This window comes from Pezoporus wallicus, unplaced genomic scaffold, assembly GCF_028554395.1.
Source record: "Pezoporus wallicus isolate ANWC-B61680 ecotype Strahan unplaced genomic scaffold, APGP_CSIRO_Pwel_v1 contig_7545, whole genome shotgun sequence".
NCBI classification, from domain to species: Eukaryota; Metazoa; Chordata; class Aves; order Psittaciformes; family Psittacidae; genus Pezoporus; species Pezoporus wallicus.
The window spans coordinates 3034869-3057397 of NW_026642398.1; the positions used below are offsets into that span (position 1 = coordinate 3034869).

The 22529-nt window shown below is 42.9% G+C and overlaps 1 protein-coding gene across 4 annotated transcripts in view; it reads left to right on the top strand.

Moving 5' to 3' along the window:
* The window catches only part of COL22A1 (collagen type XXII alpha 1 chain), a 220934-nt gene extending 215628 nt beyond the window's left edge, over positions 1-5306 (top strand). For all 4 annotated transcript variants that reach the window (XM_057429782.1, XM_057429784.1, XM_057429788.1 and 1 more), the window contains 4 exons: positions 1531-1597; positions 2979-3161; positions 3519-3596; positions 4868-5306. In XM_057429782.1, the coding sequence (XP_057285765.1) occupies positions 1531-1597; positions 2979-3161; positions 3519-3596; positions 4868-5055 (516 nt within the window). In that variant the 3' untranslated portion in view covers positions 5056-5306. The remainder of the gene's footprint in view (positions 1-1530; positions 1598-2978; positions 3162-3518; positions 3597-4867) is intronic.
* Positions 5307-22529: the final 17223 nt, after the last annotated feature.

Sequence of the window (22529 nt, forward strand, 5' to 3'; positions counted from 1 at the left end):
TGAATTTGAGATCGTCTCAGAGGGAAATAAAGAGTGAAATAATCTCTGCTGTAAAAACTGGGTAAATTTTAGACAAAGCATTTCTTTGTGTGTCTCAACAACATAGCGATTTAATGAAATCCGGTGATGATTATAGGCACTTGGTGCAACCAATAAAGTTAAAACTTGAAAAGATAATTTGTACGCCTTCAAAGTACATTCCACAATCGTGTTTGATAGCTGGGATATTCACTAAGAGCCATCGCAAATGGTTAGTGCTTAATGACAGAATTGTTTCTTTTGTCATCAACAAACATATCTTTTTCTCATGCAAAATTTGTGTTGGGAAGAAGTCAGCAAATAGACCAACTCTATACTTCTCAGCAGTATATTACTGATTGAAATTGAAATGTTTCTATTTAATAAAAGCCACATTTCTTAATGAAGAGTAATTTCTGATTCAGAAGACGTCACTAGGTCTTTATAAATATAAAGGACACAGACTGCACCCTTGTATGTTAAAAGGATAGGTGCGAGGGAAAAACACTTTCATGCAAGTAACTCATACACAAAAAAATAGAGCCTATTTTTGAAACTGGAAGAAATTCAAAGAATAATTTAAGCCAAAAAGAAAATACATATTTCAAGTGAAGCATCTCACTTTACAGTTTACAGAGGAAAGCATTTGATCGTGCTGGTTCAAAATGGTTTATTTTTTACATATAGCTAAATCTTTTCTTTCCAGTTTATGCAAAGAAAAAAGTCTGGTTACCCTAAAACTACTTTTTTATTTCATTAGAAAGCCACAACCTGGAAAATTCTGCTTCCACCTACCAAAAATGCTTTCCTTGTGTTTTTTCAATTGCATCATTCAGACTTGTTCACATTACTTTGAGTTCTGACAGCTTTTACAGCAACATCAAACAAAAGAGTTGAGAGTCAGGCTGAAAGAGGCTGGGTAGGGTACCAAGGCCAGGCAGCCACATCCTCCCTTTCCCTTCAACAGCCTGAAATCAGGCAGAACCTTGTACTCTGTACTCATTTAGAATAGGTATCATGTGCATAAACTGTTTGCTGTTCCCTGAGATAAAACATCCAGTGCAAGTGTTTGTAGCAAGTCTAGATACCCACCTTAAGTACCTTGGGGGCATGCATGCTTTTCTCTGCAAGGAAATATGCAGTGCTGAAGAAGGAGGTAGGCTTTCTATTATGATCTAGTAGGGCAGAGGACATCTCCTGATTTGATTTCTACTGCTTCTCCTATTAGTCTTTAGGAGGGAGATTTTCTCTAGGAAGGAGGTGGTGCCAGTGCCCAGCTATGCCTCTGACCAGGCTCCCCTCTTGCACCACTGATCCCATGGCTTGCCAGCAGATTGGGAATTGTGGATGTTTTGAGTTCCTTTACATACATCTTTCAGACAATCCCTATAGTCCTATGTATGCTGTGGCTAATGAAATGCAACCCACTAAACCCATTATGGAGGGCTCAATTTGCACATCCCCTGGCTGTGATTATTATGTCTTGCTATTGCTGTCATTATTACTCCCTAGGGGGAGTCCCCATCTCTAGAGACTTTGAGAAGGCTCATCCAGGAGGAGTTAGACAAGCAGCTTGATGGTAAGTAATCAGCTCTGGGAATCCTGAAAATGTATCTGAGAGTGTGAAAGATGCTCTCCATAGCTGTGGTGGCACCCGAACCCCTCCTGCTTATGGAGGGCAATGTTGCAACAAGCCTGACTGGAAGGAGGAATGTGTAAAATGGAATGTGCTTAGCAAGCTTTACCAATCCCCAAGCTTGATGTTCCAAGCCATAGCACAGGGGTTTTCTCCCTTATTCAGGCCAAGGCCATTGCCTGTGCTAAGCACCTTATGTCTTTGCTACCAAAACAGCTTTGCTGCAGACACATTCCTGCAGATGCCTGGGAATTATGAGGCAGTAGCACAAGAGAAGATACAAATTCAAACAGCTTAATCTGGGGACCTGGAAGGGAAAGTAATTGTAGTAGAGCATAAACTTGCTTTTGAGGTCCCAGCTGGAGGAGAAATGTTCTGATTTCTGGATGTGGCACTCATCAATGTGAGAAAAGGGGGCAGAATGGCAATGGGCTACTGCCCCTCTCAAGGCACATGAATTTCAGGCTGCTACTGACCCCATCTACAGTGAAACACAGAGCTGCGTTGCTTCTTGAAGAAGCTGACACATAGCTGCAGGCATTTTCCCATGCTGAAGATCATGGTTCAATGGAGTGATTTATTTCAAGGGTTTTATTTACACACTCTCACACTTCAAATTCCATGCCAATCTAAAAGCATTCAAGATTGTGGATCAATGAAAGGCAGATAGAAAATCCTTCTCTGTTCTGTCGGATGTTTTTGTGATGCTGAGTATGTCTTAAGAGCTCTCTAGGCTGTTCGGGGTCTTAATATGGAAGTGGCAAGCAGTGTGCCTGCTTGGAAATTGGAGGATATGCTGACACAGGGAGCTGCCTTAGTTAAGTTTCTGACTTCACAGCCAGAGATGGATACATTAGCTTTAACCCCACGTGTTACATCCGAGAAAAAGGAAAGTAAGCTTTCTCCTTACAAAGCAGACATGTAGTATCTTTTTCTGTGTAGCAGAAGCAGTGGAAATAGGCTTTTCTTTTCAGAGCAGCAGTGATTCCAGTTTGACACAAATCCGCTGGCTGCACAGCTAAAGGAGGAGACATTTCAGATCCTTGGTGAACAAGGAGCAGAGGATGAGAGAAGTGTTTAGGGTTAAGTATGAAATCTAGTAGATGCTTAAAGTTATTGAGAAATTAGGTTTAATTAATATAGAGAGGCTTATGGAGTCACCATCATGGCTTATGGGGAAGGATTGTATGTGGACAGCAAATGGGTGGCCCTGAAAAATTGACCTGTGACAGTACTTGGACTTTATGGGGCCACTGGTTCTGTCGCTCCATCTCTTAGAGCACTGATCTTCTAGTCTAACAAACCCATTTCCCACTCTTCACAGCAAAGTTAGCCTATCTCCTGGCTCAGATACAGCCTGCACATGTCAAAGTGTCCCATGGCAGACCAGGACCTCCTGGTCCCCCCGGGAAGGAAGGACTCCCAGGAAGAACTGGCCCTCCAGGAGAGCCTGGCCGGCCTGGACAGACTGGGTCTGAAGGGCCACCTGGACCTATTGGTCCCAAAGGTAAGAGAAATTTGGTGTGTTTGAGCAGTGTGATAAAGGGATATGTCCACTGCACTTTGGCATCAACATTTCCTTTTAGTAGCATCTAAGTGATCCTCAGATGGATGACTTTGAAGCAGTCTCAGTCTGTTGAACCAGAGGCGGTGAATGCGACCAGCAGTTGCTGGTGTGTTCCACCTCTGGTCAGAACTGAAGCGGGGCATGTCTTCATTCCCACTTAATGTCCCATCTCTGAGGACTGGCCATAATTAGGAACTATGTTTAGCAAATATATTGGTTTCAGTGTGGATGGAAGACCAGTGGTAGTAGTATTAAATTCTGCTCATCAGTTCATTGTTTTTCTTTCCCTCTCTATAGGAGAAAGAGGAGCAAAGGGTGATAAAGGAGACACTGGTGTTGGCCAGCGAGGGGAAATAGGTCCTCCAGGAATTCCAGGTGTGTTTATTCAGACAATCCCACAAAACACATCACTCAGAACTGCTACAAGGACACAGGTCTCTGCTATATTAGCATCACAGAATCACAGAATGGTTTGGGCTGGAAAGGACCTTAAGATCATTCAGTTCCAACCCCCCTGCCATGGGCAGGGACACCTCACACTAGACCATGTTGCCCAAGGCTCTGTCCAACCTGGCCTTGATCACTGTCAGGGATGGAGCGTTCACCACTTTCTCTGGGCAATGTGTGCCTGTGCCTCACCACCACCCTGACAGTAAAGAACTTCCTTATATCTAACCTGAACTTCGCCTGTTTAAGTTTGAACCCATCACTCCTTGTCCTATCACTAAAATCCCTGATGAAAAGTCCCCTCTCCAGCATCTGTATGCTGGATACCGTCAGTCAGGATAACATAAACATGGCATACATCATTTCTGTAGAAAGTGCCCCAAGGTGAAGAAATATATCACTAGCATCATATTTAGCCACCTTTATTTCCTTGGATTGAGTGACAGGTATAATGATCCACCTCAGTAACAGCAAGGTTAACTGGCCTTTGGGACAAATCCAGAGTGAAGCTTTAATTACTAGATACACTGTGCAGAGTCCTACCTGCTCTTGCCAGAATCTTGTTGTGACCAAGCTGAACCCAGAGGTTCAGGCAGCTTCAGATGGTATAAAAGGTCATCTCTAACACCTGTGTTTCAGGCACACAGCTTGTGTTTTACCTTTGCTGACAAAGAAGCAGCAAATGTATTTTGTCTGTAATTTGAAATTAGGAATCATTGATCAGTTTTGCCTTCACCCTGCTTTATTTGGGGAGGAAACTATGGGAAGCCTTCCTAAACCCATGGTCTGCATTTGCCATTCTAGCCCTGTATTTCCTTAAAATGACAATGGACCCAGAATGCTTTGTATGAATGAGCTATGTCCCAAAGCTGGCTCTTACCTCAAGCTTTACCATCCTCACCACCTCTCTATGAGGACTATATGTCATTGGGTAGCTGCACAGCTTCAACATGGTGATACAGGAAGAACAGCTATACTGGAGCTGTGCAGCCCAAGGATGCTATAGGGGGTGGAAATCTTTCTTTCAGATGAGATACACTTGTCATATCCTTTTAGATACATGCCAGCCAGACCCATACCTGTGGAAAGTGATGCCCACATCCCTGTTTGGCTTCAAAGCCATCTCCTGTGATGCTACATTGCTGATTACTGCACCCTGCAAGTATCACTCACAAAAGGGCATTTTGGTTTTGTTTTAGGTCTCCCAGGGGAGCCTGGCTATGCCAAAGATGGGATGCCAGGACCACCAGGCCCTCAAGGTGAAGCTGGTGTGCCTGGTCTCAAGGGTCCACAGGGACCTCCAGGAGCTAATGGACAGTGTGACCCCACACAATGTGCTTACTATGCAAGCCTGGCTGCCAGACCTGTCAACATCAAAGGGCCATAGCATGCAGGGGTTATTCCCAGACTTGTCTTTGAAACTTGAATTCATCCCACCTGCCAAGAGCTCTCAGATGCCTTCAACTGTGTTTCTTTCATAGGAGGCCTTCTAAAGCCAACAAATGCTGCCGGTCGGTCAGATTATTTTTATGAATTATAATAATAATAATTATTATTATCTTTGATGTGATATGTGAATTTGTTTTTTGTTTCCTCTAGCATCAGGGCATATTAAAACATTAAAAGTAAGTGGATTTTCCTCTTTTGAAGAGCATATAATACCAATGCATTGTGTAGCTGTTTATGCAAAGCCATTCCAATGTCAACAATTTGTTATCTTGGTTACCTCTTTCCGAAGCTTTACCCCTCACCCTTGAAACTGCAATCAAATCCTGTATCCCATGACATTAACTGTGAGACACAGGTTCATCACAGGCTTGTTGATGCTTTTTGCCTCTCACATGGAGGCGAGGTAGGTAAAGCCATGCCAAAGCTGGAAAAGAGGTCTCCAGTATGTTCACCTCACAATGGACAGTTATGAGTTGCCAGTGTGTGTTTCCCAAAAGATGCTTATTAAATGTAATATTCTTCTGCCCATAAATGAATCTGTATACTATTGGAGATCTTTTTAATGGGACCATGTGTGATCTCACACTAAGGCCTGAAGAGACCACATAGACGATGTAAACCTCCTTACTGCTCCTTGTGCAAGAACTTCAATACTCAGATGGTTTAGTCCTACCAGATGGAGCTTAAATTCCTTCTGTTGGGGAGATGCATCTGCAAAAAGCTTCCATGATGTCCCCTATCAGCTCAGGGATGCCAAATCCGCCGTTCATTGTCAGTGCACACACCGCTCCCTTCCACTGCTTCACCCAAAAATCAGCCAGAGCAGCACAGGAAGACCCCTGGTGTTAATCTCAGGAAGCCAAGTGTGACCTAACTCACCATTTTGAATGATCCACTACAATAATTTGGCAAGATGATGTTTTAGAGGGTAGGTAAAGAATTGCAGACTGTTTGAGGATGAGGTTGGTCTCTGATGAGAGAGTCAGAGCAAAGAGGTGTTGAGAAACCTGGAGGAAACTGTGTTTGAGGGCAAAAGCAATACATCAGACCCACATCCTTTTCCCCTGTCAGCTAATTGCCAAAATCAACCTGAGAATACAAAGAAAGTAGAGGGGATGGAGTCTGAAAAGCCCAGATTTATGGGCCAGCCAACAAAGCAGCTGCAGCTTCAAAACTCTTCTGTACAAAGCAGTTTGTAGTGAGAGATGAGAGCGATGAACCTGACACAGGCATTTAGTGCTGAATGTGTCTGGAAATCTCATCAGGTCTTTTGGAGACAGCAGAGAGGCACCCTGCCCTGCTGGCACATTCATATGGCATGGTGCTTCCAAGCTGGCTAAGCCAAGCAGAAGCCACAGATGTCTGTAACCATCCCAGAGTCAGACCCTGAGGCTAAAGCCCAGATATAACATTTTGCCAGCCTTGGAGTCTTTTTTTCACCCAGTAGCAGATAAAATTTGCCTCTTCTTTACTGAAAAATGAAATAACATGTTCTCATGTGAGGGTTAAACAAAGTCTTTACTGTGTAGCTCTTAATGGTGCTATTTTTGCTATTTCCTGTGCAAATAAACTCTTTGATTTGATTTTACTGTGTTTCTTGCTATGGAAAGACCAATCAAAGTGAAAAAATGATGTGAAAAGCTTATTGCTTTCAAGTAACTCTCAATGGTATATCTGTTACTGTACTGCATCTTAGGTCAGTTTGCTGTATTTCAGTACTAAGCAAGTCACATATTTAACAGCACCCTTTTTCCTAGTCCAGGCTGAGTGAGGTTTCACCCCTCCGGTGGTGAGGTAAAACAAGGATTGCTTCTGAAGAGAGGTCTGTCAGCATGGCATGAGACATCATTTTGAAAAGATGTGATGGCAATGAGTAGGATTTATGGCAGTCAGATGTGTTGACTGGGTTATGTTAAAGTGACATTTAATTCTTGTCATGACAGTGACTCTTCAGCCTCTGTAGGTTGTCTCTCCTCATGTATGTCTGTGTGTGCCACGCATGTCATAGGTTTCAGTATATTCCAGTGCACCATGAGAAGGGTGGATACATAATGATGTTAAACAGATTTGATAGAGTCGATAGAATAATTTGTGTTGGAAGGGACATTTAAAGGTCATCTAGTCCAACCCACAATGGATGAGATGGTGCAGTGGTATCTAGGGTTTTTTTTTGGACAACCCTATTCATCTGAATGTCTGTTGGAGCCATTGACAAGAATCTGTGTTAAGAATGTGAGGGACACACCTGCATCTTTAATAACAATTGAAAAACCTGCCTGGGTAGGGCACACACTACAGCTCTGCAAGTTCTCCACATGGAGAAGGGGATGCAGCCTAATCCCCTTTGCTCCAGCATGCTCCCTAGCTTACACTTGTCAGTTCAGCCTGTTCCTGGAGACATCCCAGACTGTCTTTGTGCCCTAATTCAGTGGGTGCCATTTTAGTGGTTTTTTCTTAAATCCTGGTTTCTCTCCAGCCAGTCAAATGGCATTTACCAAGCATTATCTGTTGCTGGTGAGGGGAGTAAGCAACACATGCTGCAGACCCAGATCAAGACCTGTGTTTATAGCCTCCCAGTTTCTATGGATGTAGTCATCAAAGGGAGGCTTCTGTAGCTGCCAGAGCTTACAGAAGCAAGCCCTATGTGAATGTGCCCTGCAATAGAAGGTAAGAATGGGTTTATTTGCAGGGTTTCAAGAATTGCAGCAGTTTTCCCTCAGTCTGTTCATGTGTATTTGCCATCTTTGGCCTGAGATTACTTTCCAAATGAGGTCTGCCATGTGGGTAGCCAGTAAATGGACAAGTACAGCCCTGGGAATGGTCAGAAGCTGCCCTACACAAAATGCCTCTGTGCCTAAGCAGGTGATGGTGTGTGATGGAAGGTAAGGCATGTATTGTCTATTGAGCATCTCGCAAGGTGACCATGAAGGCAGGAGCTGGCAGGTAGGGCAGAGACAACGCTGTTGGCCTCATTACAACTGCTCTTGAATAAGAGAAGGTTTTTGGATCTCAATGTTCCTATCTCTGCAACAGAGTCTCTACATCACTATAAAGTCTTCTCACTGAGTCTGAGGTTTAAACCAAGGAGTATGATGGTGGTTTTGTTGGATTTTGTTGTGGCTGGTCCTGTGGTAAGAGGATATACTGTTAAAATCGCATTAGATAGCCAGACAATGTATTATTTCTGTATTTAAAAAGTGTTAATGATGCATGAGGTACATGGCATCACTCTGGGTTGTTCTTTTTCTTTTTAATCAAGTGTGCAAATCATTGCAATTATAGCAAACAGACCATTATTCTGTTAAAAATTTTTGCCTGTCAAAAAAACCAAACCTAAATAACAGGAACATTTGGGGAAAATATTTTTTGATGTTAAATTATTTAACAATTTAATATCTGTTATTAATATTAATAATGAATATTAATAACAACTATTAATTTGTTAATTATAGATAATTACATTATCTATAAATTTGAATCATTATAAATAATGATCATTGATAATAAACAATATTGCTATTTGTTTTCTAACCAGTTTTGAATTAGCTGCTTCTTGGAAACTATGGCAGGGAATGGATTATTTTCCTCCTTTGTCATTTGTGAGTGGTTCTCCTCACTACAGCCTTGTGATGCTGTTTTCCTGAGCTGTCCTTTTTCCATGTTTTGTTGTTAACACAGGGTAATTAAACTGCGTAAGGCTGAACTCTGTTCTACATGTTCCTTTGGAGATGTGTAATCAAAGCAACACTGCTCTGTTCAGGACTAAACCAAATGTGTGTTTTCCAGAGAGACAATAAATATGCTGCAGCAGCAAAGCTCAAGCTCTGTGCTTTGACCACAGAACTGGCTGTGAGCTGAGCATAGATTTTACATTCTAGGCAATTTAAAACCAAATCATTAAAAATATATTTAAAAAGAAAACAGAGTTTCATGACGGCTCAGTCTTTTAATGTGGTCTAATTCATTAGAGCTTGACTAATGCTGGTCAAGCTCTGCTCTGCTGTAGATTGCATTTTGGCAGCTTCTGGAGCAGGACTTGGTGCTGAAGCATGGCTGGGTATCATCATCCATCAACATCATCTCAGTGCCAGAGATACTGACAGGGGACTAGCAGATATGATGTAGAACCTAAGAGGATCTTTCCACATCTGCAGTAGGTGACCCTAGAGGAGATTATGTATCCTGTCAAATGATGCAAGATGCTTATGTCAAGGTACCTGAATCCCAAGCTTAGTCTCTCACAGTGGGATTCAGATTCAGGCCATGGAATCTGCATTTTGGTGGCTTCGATGTGAGCTGTGGGGCCTGGAGAGCAATTCAGCTCATCCCAAAGTAGTCAGTTAAAATACCCTTGGCTGTTTAGCCTGTATTAAATAGGTCTTCATGTAAAAAGGATCTTTTGGCACCTGTCTTTGTCTTCCACCATTACTGATTCATGTTCCCACTGAGTTGGTGTGGGGATATATGTGTTACAGACGATGAGATGCTGGATGCTATGTGGCTAGCAGTCAGGCAGATCAGAGGCAGAGACAAGGTTGTGGCATGAACCTGCACTTCCATTATGCCAGGAAATAACAGGTAAATTTTCTTAAAATGACTGCACTAACTTGACAGTAACAGCATAAACTGTAAATATCCACTATCACCTCTTTCATGAATTGCAGTCCAGTGCTGAAGAGGGCTAAGATTGCTGCTCCATGGCATGGGGAGGAAGAGCAGCATAGGAGCAAAGGCAGGTTTCTGCCCCAATCTGCAGCCATGTACAGGGGTGAGAATCCAGCAGAGACCATGGGGTGTCCTCCTTGCTGCTGTCTCTGCAGAGCCAGCACTGCTGGGACAAGAGTCTCCGCATCAGACACCCTATTGTCTCCTATGTTCCCGTTTCAGCACCTCAGGGCTTTAGGGTAATAATGGTTCCTCAGGGTCTGGACTGCTTTCAACACCTTTGTAAATGAAGTTGAATTAAGAAAAGAAAGCCTGCTTAGCTTCATTACTTTGGTTTAAACCTGCAAGTCACAAACAGATTTTTGTCTTCTGACTTGTGAAATAGAAGCAACTTATTAGAAAATCATGAAGACACGATGAACAGGAGACTGGTTCTCAGAGTTGCTTTACAACACAGATTTTCACTATTTTCACTTCTACATCTTGTGAAACTTGGCTCAAGAATACTGATGATGGCAATATTCTTGCTGGAGTTTGTCTGAGCTGAGATTAAGAATATCCTGGCTGGGTCTCTGGGGGGATCATATGTTGGAAATATGGGCTCCTGTTATTTTACATTTTAGATCATAAACCTTATGTAGGAAGCGCAAGGGAACAATTTGACGGAGGGACATTAATCATATTCTGACATTCCCAATGAGCCAGCTATCAGCATCAGGAAGAAGGATGTCCTGCTAGTTGGAGCAGAAAAGAACCTGCCACTTTGTAAAGGAAAACCCTGTGTCAAACTCCAGGTGTGAAAAAGCACAACAGAACAGTGCCCAACATCACAAAACCCTCTCTCTGACCACAGCTTTGGCTCTGCGTGGCATGCTGTCTGAAGGAGAGAAGCCTGTTTTAACAGAAGGCAGCACACACAGCAAATCAGTTTGTTTCACAGGACAGATGCATTTGACAATGTGTTCTTAGAAACACATTTTTCCCCTTAGTAATGTTGGGGATGGTTTTTGTCCAAGTCTGAACTGACTTTTCAGTGCAATAGCTTTTCAGCACTTTCTTGATGGAGTTGAGTTTAACTTTGAGTCTTATTTTTATGGCTAATTGTGAAGCCTGTCATTTCTGATAACCAGCTTTCCCCTGCATGTGAAAATCTCACTTTTCCTTGTCTGCTGTAGTCATCTCTAATGTACACATATTTCCAAGTTATTGTACCCATTGTTACTTATAAACACCTATTAGACTTCCTTGAGTTCTGCTGAATCATTTTTTATAACAAGTCCACCCTTTCTTGATGCAGCTAGCACAGCCTTCAGATCACATTGACGTTAATGATGACCCTAAACAGCAGAAGTAACCATTTTCAGTGCTCCCAGGATCTACTCAAGACATTATGTACTCAGCTGTGATAACACCAGCTTGTATGGATAACCAGTTTGTATTGGGAAACCCAGCAGGCCCTTCTTCAGGCATCCCAGGAGCCAAAGCAGCCTCACAACTCTGCTGGTTACTAAGGCAAGTGACACAGTTTTCTCTTACAGACACTGACTATGAATCTGGAGGAAGTTCAGGGCTTGGTTTTAGTAGGGTTTGCACTTTGAATCCAAGTCAGGGGTAACAGCTTGTATGCAATAGCCCTGAAAGACTGTATTTCAGGGTGAAAGAGAACTAAAAACCAGCAGAGCCTGAAGTGTAAGTTCAGAGGGTTGAACAATGATACCAAAATCCTCTTTTCAGCATTGTCTGGATAGAGAGCTTCCAGTGCTAACTGTCCATCTGTGCAGCCATTGGCCAGAGTAGGAAAGCAAAGCTCACATACTCTCCTTTTACAAGACTTGGCTTTGTAGACCTGCTTAGACCATACGTCTAACACATTGTTTTCTACCTTTAATAGTATGTGGGATGCTATGGGGACCTCTCTGCTTCAAAAGCATTTGAAATGGTTATCCTAAGCGTTTTTTAGGTGAAATCCTTAAGGACTGCAGAATGAAGGAAAGAGGTGGTCTTTCTCAGCCTGAGGCTTCAAACTCATGATTTTCTCCTTCCAGGAAAATGCTCTACATCATCACGTGGGATGGCTTGGGATGCGCCTGGCATTTTACATCTCCTATAAAAGCTATGCCAGAAAGGAATGAAAATTAGCTCTTAAATATGCCAGAGCAAGTGCAGCACAAGAAAGATGGTGTCTCTGTGATGCAGGGGGTCATACACTCATCAGGAGGGAGGAGGACTTCCACATTTCAAAACTGATTCTTTCTTGTGTTTTCTGAATGTTAAAGGCACAAACTGACCTGAGGACAGGGTGTGTTAATGGTTCCCAGCTCCCAGGCCATCATCTGTGAGTCTGTTTTCTTCTCATCCCATTTACCATCTGCTTTATCTTGTCCCATTTACCGTGTGCTTTATTTACCTAGCCTTCCTGCTTCCATTTCAATCCCTTGGGACTGACCGATGTGAATTCCTAGCACCCTTGGTGCTTGGAGAGAACTACCCACAAACAAAGATCTAAACTGATCTGTTGAAAATCAGTCAGAGCACTGCTGTTCCACTTTCTGAACGCTGACAGATCCTTGCATCAGCTCCCTGGCTGCAACCACAAGAGGCAACGTAATAGCTTGGGAGCTGGTCTTTCTGTACACTGCAGAGCTGGAAGGGAAACACCTGATCAAGTGAGAATGCCAAGTGTTTGCTCAATGGAGTGTATCTGAGCAACCCAAATACTCTGCATGTGTGTTGGTAATGTGCCTGGTAGAGAGGAAAGCTGACAGAGGGCTTTTATCCACCAAATGTCTCGGAGGTTGCCCAAGGAACGTACAACAAATCATCTCAGTTCAACCAGCCACAGTTCTGGTAGGGCAATGGATGCAGCCACCTCTTTGGGATGTGCCTCTAGTACCCCAATCTACTCTGGAGGTACCTTACAGAGCACAATCTGAAGCAGGAAGGGAAGAAGAAACTCCAGATCTCAGGCAGAGAGCTGGTGTCGGTTCCTAAGCAGGTCTTTGGTTTGGACAAGCTGCAGGTTCTGGAGATGAACCCAGAATGTGAGAGCTGTCTGAGGCACCAGATGGACCTGCTGCCCCATGACATCAGCCACCTGCAGCACCTCACCTGCCTCTACATGGACTCCAACAACCTGAAGACAATCCCTGCTGAGATTGGCACTTTGAGCCACTTGGAGAGGCTCACTCTGAGCAACAACAGCCTGAGCTCTCTGCCCCCAGAGATGGGGGCATTCCAAAGGCTGCACAGCCTCCACCTTGCCAGCAACAGCCTCACCGAGTTCCTGCATCCCTCAGCCAGCTCAGGATCCTCACCTATCTGGATGTGAGTGACAACAGAACAGGCACAATCCCTTCAGCATCTGGAGAATCTGGAAAGTTGCTGCTGCTCTTCAACTCACTGGAGAGTCTGCCCAAGAACATCTGTCTTCTAAGGAACCTGTGAACACTTTGGTTGGGAAACAACCATGTGTGGTCCCTTCCAGCATCTTTTGGAGAGCTGATGAACCTTCACTGGGGATGCCACTACTATTCATGCAATTTTGAGGGGAATCCACTGGAATGTCCTCTCCCCGGAGCCTGCAGCAGAGGCTCTGAAAAGATCAGAGGCTATTTCTTGTCATTTTATATGACTCATTGAAACTAGGCAACTGATGTCAGTCCTCTAGGAGTGACTGAGATGGATTTATTCTATGTAAATCAACTGTATAAGCAAAATAATTCCAGAGAAGGGCCACAAGGGTGATCAGGGGACTGGAGCACCTACTGTATGAAGACAGGCTGAGGAAGTTGGGGCTGTTCAGCCTGGAGAAGAGAAGGCTGCATGGAGACCCCATAGCAGCCTTCCAGTATCTGAAGGGGGCCTATAGGGATGCTGGAGAGGGACTCTTCATTAGGGACTGTAGTGATAGGACAAGGGGTAATGGGTTAAAACTTAAACAGGGGAAGTTTAGATTGGATATAAGGAGGAAATTCTTTCCTGTTAGGGTGGTGAGGCACTGGAATTGGTTGCCCAGGGAGGTTATGAATGCTCCATCCTTGGCAGTGTTCAAGACCAGGTTGGACGAGGCCTTGGGTGATATTTAGCGTGAGGTGTCCCTGCCCACGGCAGGGGGGTTGGAACTAGACGATCTTAAGGTCCTTTCCAGCCCTAACTATTCTATGATTCCATGATTCTATGAAAATGTGTTTCAGGAAAAGTCTGATGGAATCTGTGGAGCTCAAAAGCTTCCTCTCTGCTCTAAGGTGATTTTTCTGGTTGTCTTTTTTTTTGGCACCAGTATTGAACAGTGGCATATACCCTTCAAAAATTCATTCAGGGACAGCTATAACCTTTTGTTATTTATAGCTGCATAGACCTATCTCATGAAAGGTTGCAGCCAAATATCCAATCTGATAAAATGAACAACAGTTTGTCTGGGAGAATAAAGTCAGGTAAAGAACTGGTGGTGTGTAAATAGCAACAACCTGTACTGTTTATTTGCACCCTCCTGAGATTTAAGGAAACATTTAAGGCCATACTGATTTGTGGATCTGGCTCTACTTCAAGTAGCTCAGAAACTCATTACTTTACATGGTATTTTACATCCAACACACAGGTTGAATCAACTCAGGCATCTGTCTTTGGATAAGAACCAATCTGTGTCTAGGTCCCACAAGGTATCATGCAAGTGATCTCTCTATTGAATTCACAGGACATAGCATATTTCTTACCCTGCTTCTCCTGAATAACAGTTACAGTGCAGGATTGTCACGCCTTCTGGAAGCAGCATGGACCTGGAGTTGATGTGGCAGTCCTTCCAGAGCAGATCTCAGTGGTGTTGCTCAATGGAGCTTGGTGATGTAGGGTGTAGCCCAGGTTTAGAGCATTCAGCACCAGCAAAAACAGTTTCCTATTCTACTGAGGCTGGGAAAATGTTCAGAGACATTAAAATACGAGTATGTTAACTTCCTGCAAGGGAACTTTTCTGAGAATCCCTGCCTATAATCACAAATGGCTTCATCAGTGTTTCATTATGAAAATCTGCTGAGACTCCTTTCTGTTTCATTTTGCTCTCTCCTCCCCTCTCTCATCAGCATTTTCTTCCCACCTCTGCTTAGCTTTGCTCTTGGTGGGTGTTTTCTCTGTGGCTACTCCCTCTGACATTATCTTTGCTTTTCATTATTTTCTCATCACCAGCCTCTCATTCCCTTGTCAATGCTTTTCTTGCCCTCTCTCCTTTGTTTCCTATTTCTCCTTTGGCCAACATACAGAAAGCTGCAGCTCTGTGTCTTTCCTGGAAAGAAAGAGTCAGGCCTGCTGGGAGCTGAACATGTTCTTCCAGAGTTCACAGACAAAGAGAGAGAGAAAGAGCTTAAGACATTGGTACATGGACTATTAAGTCTCTTGTTCAGTCATTTTCTTCTCCCCATAGCAAAGATTGGCACAAGGAGAATAAGATCTGAATCAGTGCAGAAATTTTACTTGGTGACAAAAGCACAACTCCAGATATTCTTAGCATGAAGTCATTTCTGCACTGCTCTGTCCCTGATCTCTGTGAAGCTTTCAAACCTGCTGTCACTTTTTGGTGGTACCAGATTCAGTACAGAAGTTTATCACACAGTGATAAATCAGTGCATGGCAATAACAGGCATGCAATAACTAACACCAGTTTGTTTCCTGCAGCTGGTTATTTCTAAGATGTGAAAGAAAAGAGTAGAGGGAGAGAAAGGAGTAAAGGGATTGTGTGTCTTGCTTACTTGGCTCTTCCTGTGGCAGCATGGACAGTCAGAGATGAAGGAGCAGGACAACGAACTGCTAATCTTTTACCCTTGGTTGTTTTTCAGAGGAGATTTGCAGCATAAGGTGCAGTGTGTGAAACTGGTGCTAGGTCAGACAGGGATATATCAAGGTGGCAACACTAAGGATGATGAAGTACTGGGCGTTTGTTCTTGGTTTTGCTATTGATTCATTCTTAGGACTCAAACTAGTTTGTTGTCTTATTTTGCTATTCCTCCCACCCCATCAATATGTGCAATAATCCTGCTTTTCTAAAGCTTGTTTGGTTTAGAAGGTGAGTATAAAGACAGTACCAGCACTGGGCCACAGGCAAAGACAAGGTTATTTGCCTGTTTTGGGACACAAGTGGGAAAGAAATTCTAGTAACTGTGATCTTTTTTAGAGGCTTCTGCCTAATACACTGAATCTTTCCAGACATCATCTTACACAAGTGGTACACAGTTTCTTATGTCCCATGTCAAACTCTTCTCATCCTATCTTTGGATCCTACATTGCAGAAAAAACAGTGCATTGGGCTTGAGAACCCATTCCAAATTTCGGCTATCTTTCTTTTCTGCTTCTTGGCCAGTGATTCCCATAGGGCAAGCTGACTTTAGCTTGTGTGGGGGGTTCATAACATCTCACAGCGTTCACCCTTTGTTTTGGCTGATCAGGTTTCCCATGCTTAGTTTAACTAGTCCTCGCTCAGAAAACACAGCCATAATATCTGAAGCCTGATTGGATCTGTTAATAACACACCTGTCATGCCTGGGAGTAAATGGAGCTAAAAAGGGGGGTTAAAGCCTGCAAGAAAATGTAATCTTTAATAAACAGTGCAAATACATTTACCCTAATTCTCCAGGCTGTTGGGATCAAGAGATAGATACTCTGAGAAATTAATGCAAGTGAGGGCACTTTGGCCATACATCAAGGTGCTTGAGCAGACTGAATAAGTTATTCAGCTAGAAGAAATTCTGTCCTGACACCATGTTGTCTGTCACCTCTTCCTTAGTCCTGATTGCTTTCAAAATCCCACTTCCTAAAGTGGAAACCCCAATAGTGCATATGTGCTGCTGTATTCTTGCAACTGTGTTAGCGGCTTAGTTATGCAGAGCAATAACTAGATCTTGGTGTTGTCATTGTGGTGGCATTAAAATCTAATCTCAAACTGCTTATCCTGTATTTGTGGTACAGTCTGTATTGTTGCTAAGCACCCTTTTTCCTTTGCTTATTAAAACTTCAAGCAGTAATATCAAAGAATGGCAAAATGCTAGGATATAGGCCCTTGGTGAAAAGACCTAGATATAATCCATACCCAGGGGTGAGGGGGAGGAAGGAGAGGGGGGAACTGTTAAAGCTGACATTCGGCACTGATAGGAGTTGTGCATGCATCTTCCTTCACCCCATACTGCAAACAGACTGGCATAGGAAAAGAGCATTGTCTCCTGGAATTGCATAAGACTGCTTTGAACTCTTGAAGCAGAGCAGTAATGAAATGCAAAAGCAGTGAGTGAAGAAAGCTCCAAACAGGAATTTGGGAGAATAATATACATAAGGGCAGAGGGCTCTTTAATTTAACATACAAATATGTAACACTTCACAGGCTGGTAGCTCAAGCCAGACAAGTTCTGACTACAGATAAGCTGCATATTTATAATGCTGGAGAGTTCACCTGAGGATACGGCAGATTCTCTACACCTGAAGTCTGCAAAACCTGCAGTCTAGCTCACCCAAAGGTATGACTTTAACACTCCACCTTGTTTTTATGCAAAGTGAAAGCAACAAAGGCTCCTTCTGTTTTTAAAGTATTTGGCTGCAATCTATGGCTACCATAAATCTAAAAGATTAGATCGCAACATTTACTTACTTTTCCTTCAGTTTGCCACTGGCTGGACCTCAGTGCCACCATCCTCTCTGTCTGCCTCTGTGTTCTGTGCCTCATCTCAGAACTTGACAGTTTGACTTCAGAAATTACAATTTCTGGTGATGCAACATTGAGTGGGTGTAAGAAGCTCATCAATTGGTTTAATCATCATTGAGCACATAGGATCAGTCATTGTCAGAGGCACCAGGTTCAACAGAACATGTTTCCTTACACTTGGACAATGGGTACTAGAGGAGAAACAAAGCAATCTATCACAAGCAACTGCCGTATCATTGACCACATCAACTTGCAACAAAAGCCTAAGTAGCATGTCTAATGAAGATCACTCTAAGCAATACAAAGAAAGGCTTTTCACTTCTCAGAGTGTTCTTCCCATGAGCCAAGAGGCAGATAATAAATGGACTTAAATACTGCATCCATGCCATAGATATATTTGTTAAAGATCTCAGCTTTTTCTCTTTCTGTAGGGAAGCTACAAACTCTTCTTGAACAGTTCAGGCAGCAAGAAAACAGCAAGAGGGGGAACGACTGATGCCATGACAAAAGCCGAGGTGGAAAAGCCCACACGGAGCCTCTGTACTGAAACTCACTGGGTTTTGTCAGATTAAAGTGTCTGACAGAGCCAGCCTGAGGCTTACTGCTGCTGAGGCTCCCAAAGTGATCCCACATCCAGTCATTTGGTGCATGAACTTTACAAGGAGTTGCACTCAGTAGTGACTCTCACTTCCAAGGTATTGGTTCAGTTGGGGTCAGACCATTAGCACAAAGTTATGTCTAAAGATAAATCTCTCCAGTACTTTACAAATCTCACTGTTGAAAAGTTCAAACTGAAAGTTCTTCCTGCAATGCAAACTTTTTTGTTTGATTGGTTTATTCCACAGTGACTTGGAAAGCAGATCATTTTGTTCCTGACATATAAAAAAGCAGATATATTTCCAACAAGCCTTTTATAAGTTTGGATTGGGAAGTTTAGATTGGATATAAGGAGGAAGTTCTTTACTGTAAGGGTGGTGAGGCACTGGAATGGGTTGCCCAGGGAAGTTGTGAATGCTCCATCCCTGGTGGTGTTCAAGGCCAGGTTGGACAGAGCCTTGGGTGAGATGGTTTAGTGTGAGGTGTCCCTGCCCATGGCAGGGGGTTTGAAACTGGATGATGTTAAGGTCCTTTCCAACCCTAACTATTCTATGATTCTATGATTCTATATACATGAAGCTTGTTGAAGAGCTTTTTACAAGGATCATAGAATAGAATCATTAAAGTTGAACAAACACCAAGCCCATCAGTGTCCCTACCCTGGCCATGTTTATCTCTGGTAGAGTTTTTCTCTGGACTATTGCTACATATCTTTACTGAGCAGTCACATTCAAACATATGGCATCTGAAGTCTTCCTAGTGCCAAAGAAGGACTACTGCACATCTTGAGAGTTGTGACATTGCTCACTCTTTTTGGTGATTTCTCTTATTTTGGTGATTTCTCTTTTTTCACAAGCAATTCAGCTTGTCATCTACTGTGATGCCACACTTTGCTACAGAGCTGCTGTTGGCAACTTTTGGTACCGGTGTATTTGTAAAAGCTGAAGTTTCTAACCTTGTACTTTTCCCTGATGAATTTCAGCTTTCCCTTTCCCACCCAGACAGGTTATACAATACTTCAGAATCATTCTGAATTCAGACTCTGTCCTCATGTGCTCACAGTGCCTCCAAGTTTTATGCCATCTGAAAATTTAATAACCATACTCTCTTTTCTATCATCTAATTCAGTAATGAAAACACATGCCAGGACTGAATCCAGAACAGCCCTGGCTGAACTCCACTTTCTACATCCTTCTACTCTGACAAAGCACCACTGATAACCTTTCTGATACCTTATTGCACCCAATTGATCATTGTCTCACCTAGACCATGCTGCTGCAGCTTGCTTATGAGAATGTCACATGCAACCAGTCTGAAAACCTTTGTAGTGGTAAGATTTGTGACAGCTACTTTTCCTTTATTCTTGGAGCCTATTACATTGCTAAAACTGGAGATTAGATCAGTTCAATGCATTTTATTCTTGACAAATCCGCACGTCCTTGCTGCTACACGAAGGAGTTGCTGCTGTGACTTGTTATCTTACAGATGCTTATGAAATGTGCATCTGTTCCAGACTTTTTGCTAGGCTTGAAGGCAAGTGAGGATCGTTTCCCATCCCTTTTCCCCAGCTAAACCAAAATAAAGCAAAACAAACAAAAACAACAAAAAGACATGCCTTTTCACTTAGATTATATGTATTCCTTATAGATACCATGACCTTTTGGTCCTGAACAGGCCTGATGCTGTGTGGAACAGCTATATTTAATGCAACAGCTACTTGCTGCTTCACCCTCTGGAGAAAGATTCAGGGCTGCTGGGGACCAGGATTCTAGTACAGCTCATTAGAGCACAAGCATATCCAAGCTGGAAGGATGCAGTAGGGTCTGTACCATGTTATGGCCGGTCCTGATGTGCTCTGGATGGCCCCACAGTGGTAGTGGAGGACTACAGCTTTTCTGGCACTTTGGGAAGTGCAGCTCAGAAACCTGTGGGAAAGCATTAGCTCTCATTTCCCTTGATTGCTGTTCAGAGGACTTCTGCCTGGTCATGGATCAGTGAAAAGGCAGTCACTGGGAGGGAGAAATGACACAAATCTTGAGGTAGCTAATCCATTTCTGTCCTGTCAGCTGGGAGCAGTCCTTGGCTTTTCATTCTGTTTCCTACTTTCAAATAGATGTCCTTAATCCTATTTCTTAGGCTCGGAATGGACCTCAGTCGCATGCAATTTCAAAGAAGGCAGCAGAAAACTGACAGTTGTGATCCTGATATTACTGGCTTTAGTTGCTCACGGAGTGCATCTGTGTGTGTTCCCTGGGCAGCTATGTCAGCTAGAGGATATCTGCACACTTCCACTTATAAAAAAGGTGTTTCAGGTCAGCCCAGACATCATCTTTTGATCTAGATGAAAAGAGGATACCTTTTTGTTATCAACACTACTGCTGTCTCTTAGGAGGCTGGCCATTTGCCTTGGGTCTGTACGTCCACTTTAAAAATAGATAAAAATTGCTTAGCTCACATAGGCTAAACATCTGCCAGACTGATTGCTTTTGCATAGTTTTCACACACAAAACACTGTTGCACTTCAGTTGTTTTTAAACATCCACACAGCAGTATCAGCATGGCTCTGGGTCTGGTTACTATTTGCAAAGTTTCCTTTTCAGATGTAAAACAGGCCTTATCCAGACTGAATAACTGTGATTTTTTCATAGAATCATAGAATCGTAGAATAGTAAGGTTTGGAAAGGACCTTAAGATCATCTAGTTCCAGTCCACTGCCATGGGGAGGGACACCACACACTAAATCATGTCACTCAAGGCTCTATCCAGCCTAGCCTCATAGAGCATTAACAAACCCAAATTATCATTCTCTCCAATTGTGAGGTTCAAGCACTCTGGCCATGCCCTGGATTCCTTTTTCCAGTGTTTGAAGAGCTCAGAGTTTGTGCAGCTGAGAAGAGTTGTATGCCCTGTTGTATCTGAGTCTGAGAGGGAGAGCTCTCTCTAGACCCCTATTGAGCTTATATCTATCAAAAAGATACCTGCCCTCCAAAAAGTTAGATTGATGACCCTGTTTTTTCCTTCCAGTTCTGTGCTCTGAGTTGTCTCTTTGCCTAATAGACAGTCTTAACTGCGCCAGCTAAACTGGTGCTCTATAGATCTAAACTGTTTCTGTTTGAAATGTTAAAGTTACTTTGCTTTGCTTTTTGTTTAGTGGTTTGCACTGTACAGGCCGATACCGGCTCTGCACAGTTCTGACACATTCTGCACAGTCATAGACACTGGGATATTATTATTTTGTTTCTGATGATCTCACTGAAAGAAACTAAAAAAGAAAATGAAAGAAGTTACATGATGCTGTGGGTCTGTGTGCATGTGGATTCTGCATCCTTATTTAGCAGAGCCATTAGGCAGATGGCCTGCATGGATCCCCGTTCCTCGGTGTGTTTTAATATTCAAAGCACTTCACAGACTCTTCTGCCCATCACTGTGTTCATGCCAGACCTTCAGATGTTTCTTCAGACAGGAAGGATAATAACGGACTGACATTGTATAGGAAAACTAACATTTGCTTTATTTGAACTAGGTAGATTGTCACTGGGAATGGCTTGTGTTTCAGAGTGGTTGAAAAAAACCTGAGCCAAAATGATTCTTCTCTCTATAGAACTGAAAATATTGTAGGATATTCTACAATTAATTTTCAAAATTACACATGCTTTTTAATTGCAAAATTCCTCCCTTGCCAGCTCCCAAATAAATCAGAATAGTGTTTCATTTCAGAGGATTCCAAAGTTCACCTGTAACTTCTCTTATGGCAAACAATAGCAACAAACCTACCTCTTATTTCCTTTATGTTTTTGTGAACACTGCAGGTATCATCTGTTGGCAAAACATAGACGTTGTTGCAGCAACAAAGTGAAGGTATTTTTTTAGCTAATCCCTTGGACAAAAAGAGGTAAGCTGCAGGCATAAAGTTAAGTTGATATTTTCAGAGCTGGAGCGGTTGAGCTGCAGGAACATTCAGAGGTCCAAAGACTGATTCCCTCTTATCTTCAACATCGATTGCAGTCTTAGTCTCCGACACTGGTTATAAAGAGTTCCTCAGGCACATGGTCTCAAACTGATTCCCACTGAAGATGTCTCCATGTGGCAGTAGCTCTATGCATTACCAGCCTTATTGGTGCTTCTTGGAGAAGAAATGAGGACCAGAGGGACCCTACAGCAAAGGTTTCTTCCAAGGGAATTCCTAGCAGGCCCAGCTTGCTAAAGCTGCCAGGTTATTTCCTTGAAGAGGATGTTCTAAGGTACAAACTGCTCCATGGGTGGGGTTGATTATATATTTTCTGAAAGCACTTGTCAGCACTCTTCTGAAGGCATCTCCTAACCAGTGGGTCCTATGACCCCATAGCTGGGGAAGTGTTACAGCAACAGGCTGTCGTAAGCTCTCATATTTAATATCTACCACAGAAAAATCAACCATCCCACCTATGAATCCCTGCCTTTCACTTGAACCTGCAAACACAGAGGTCTAAAAC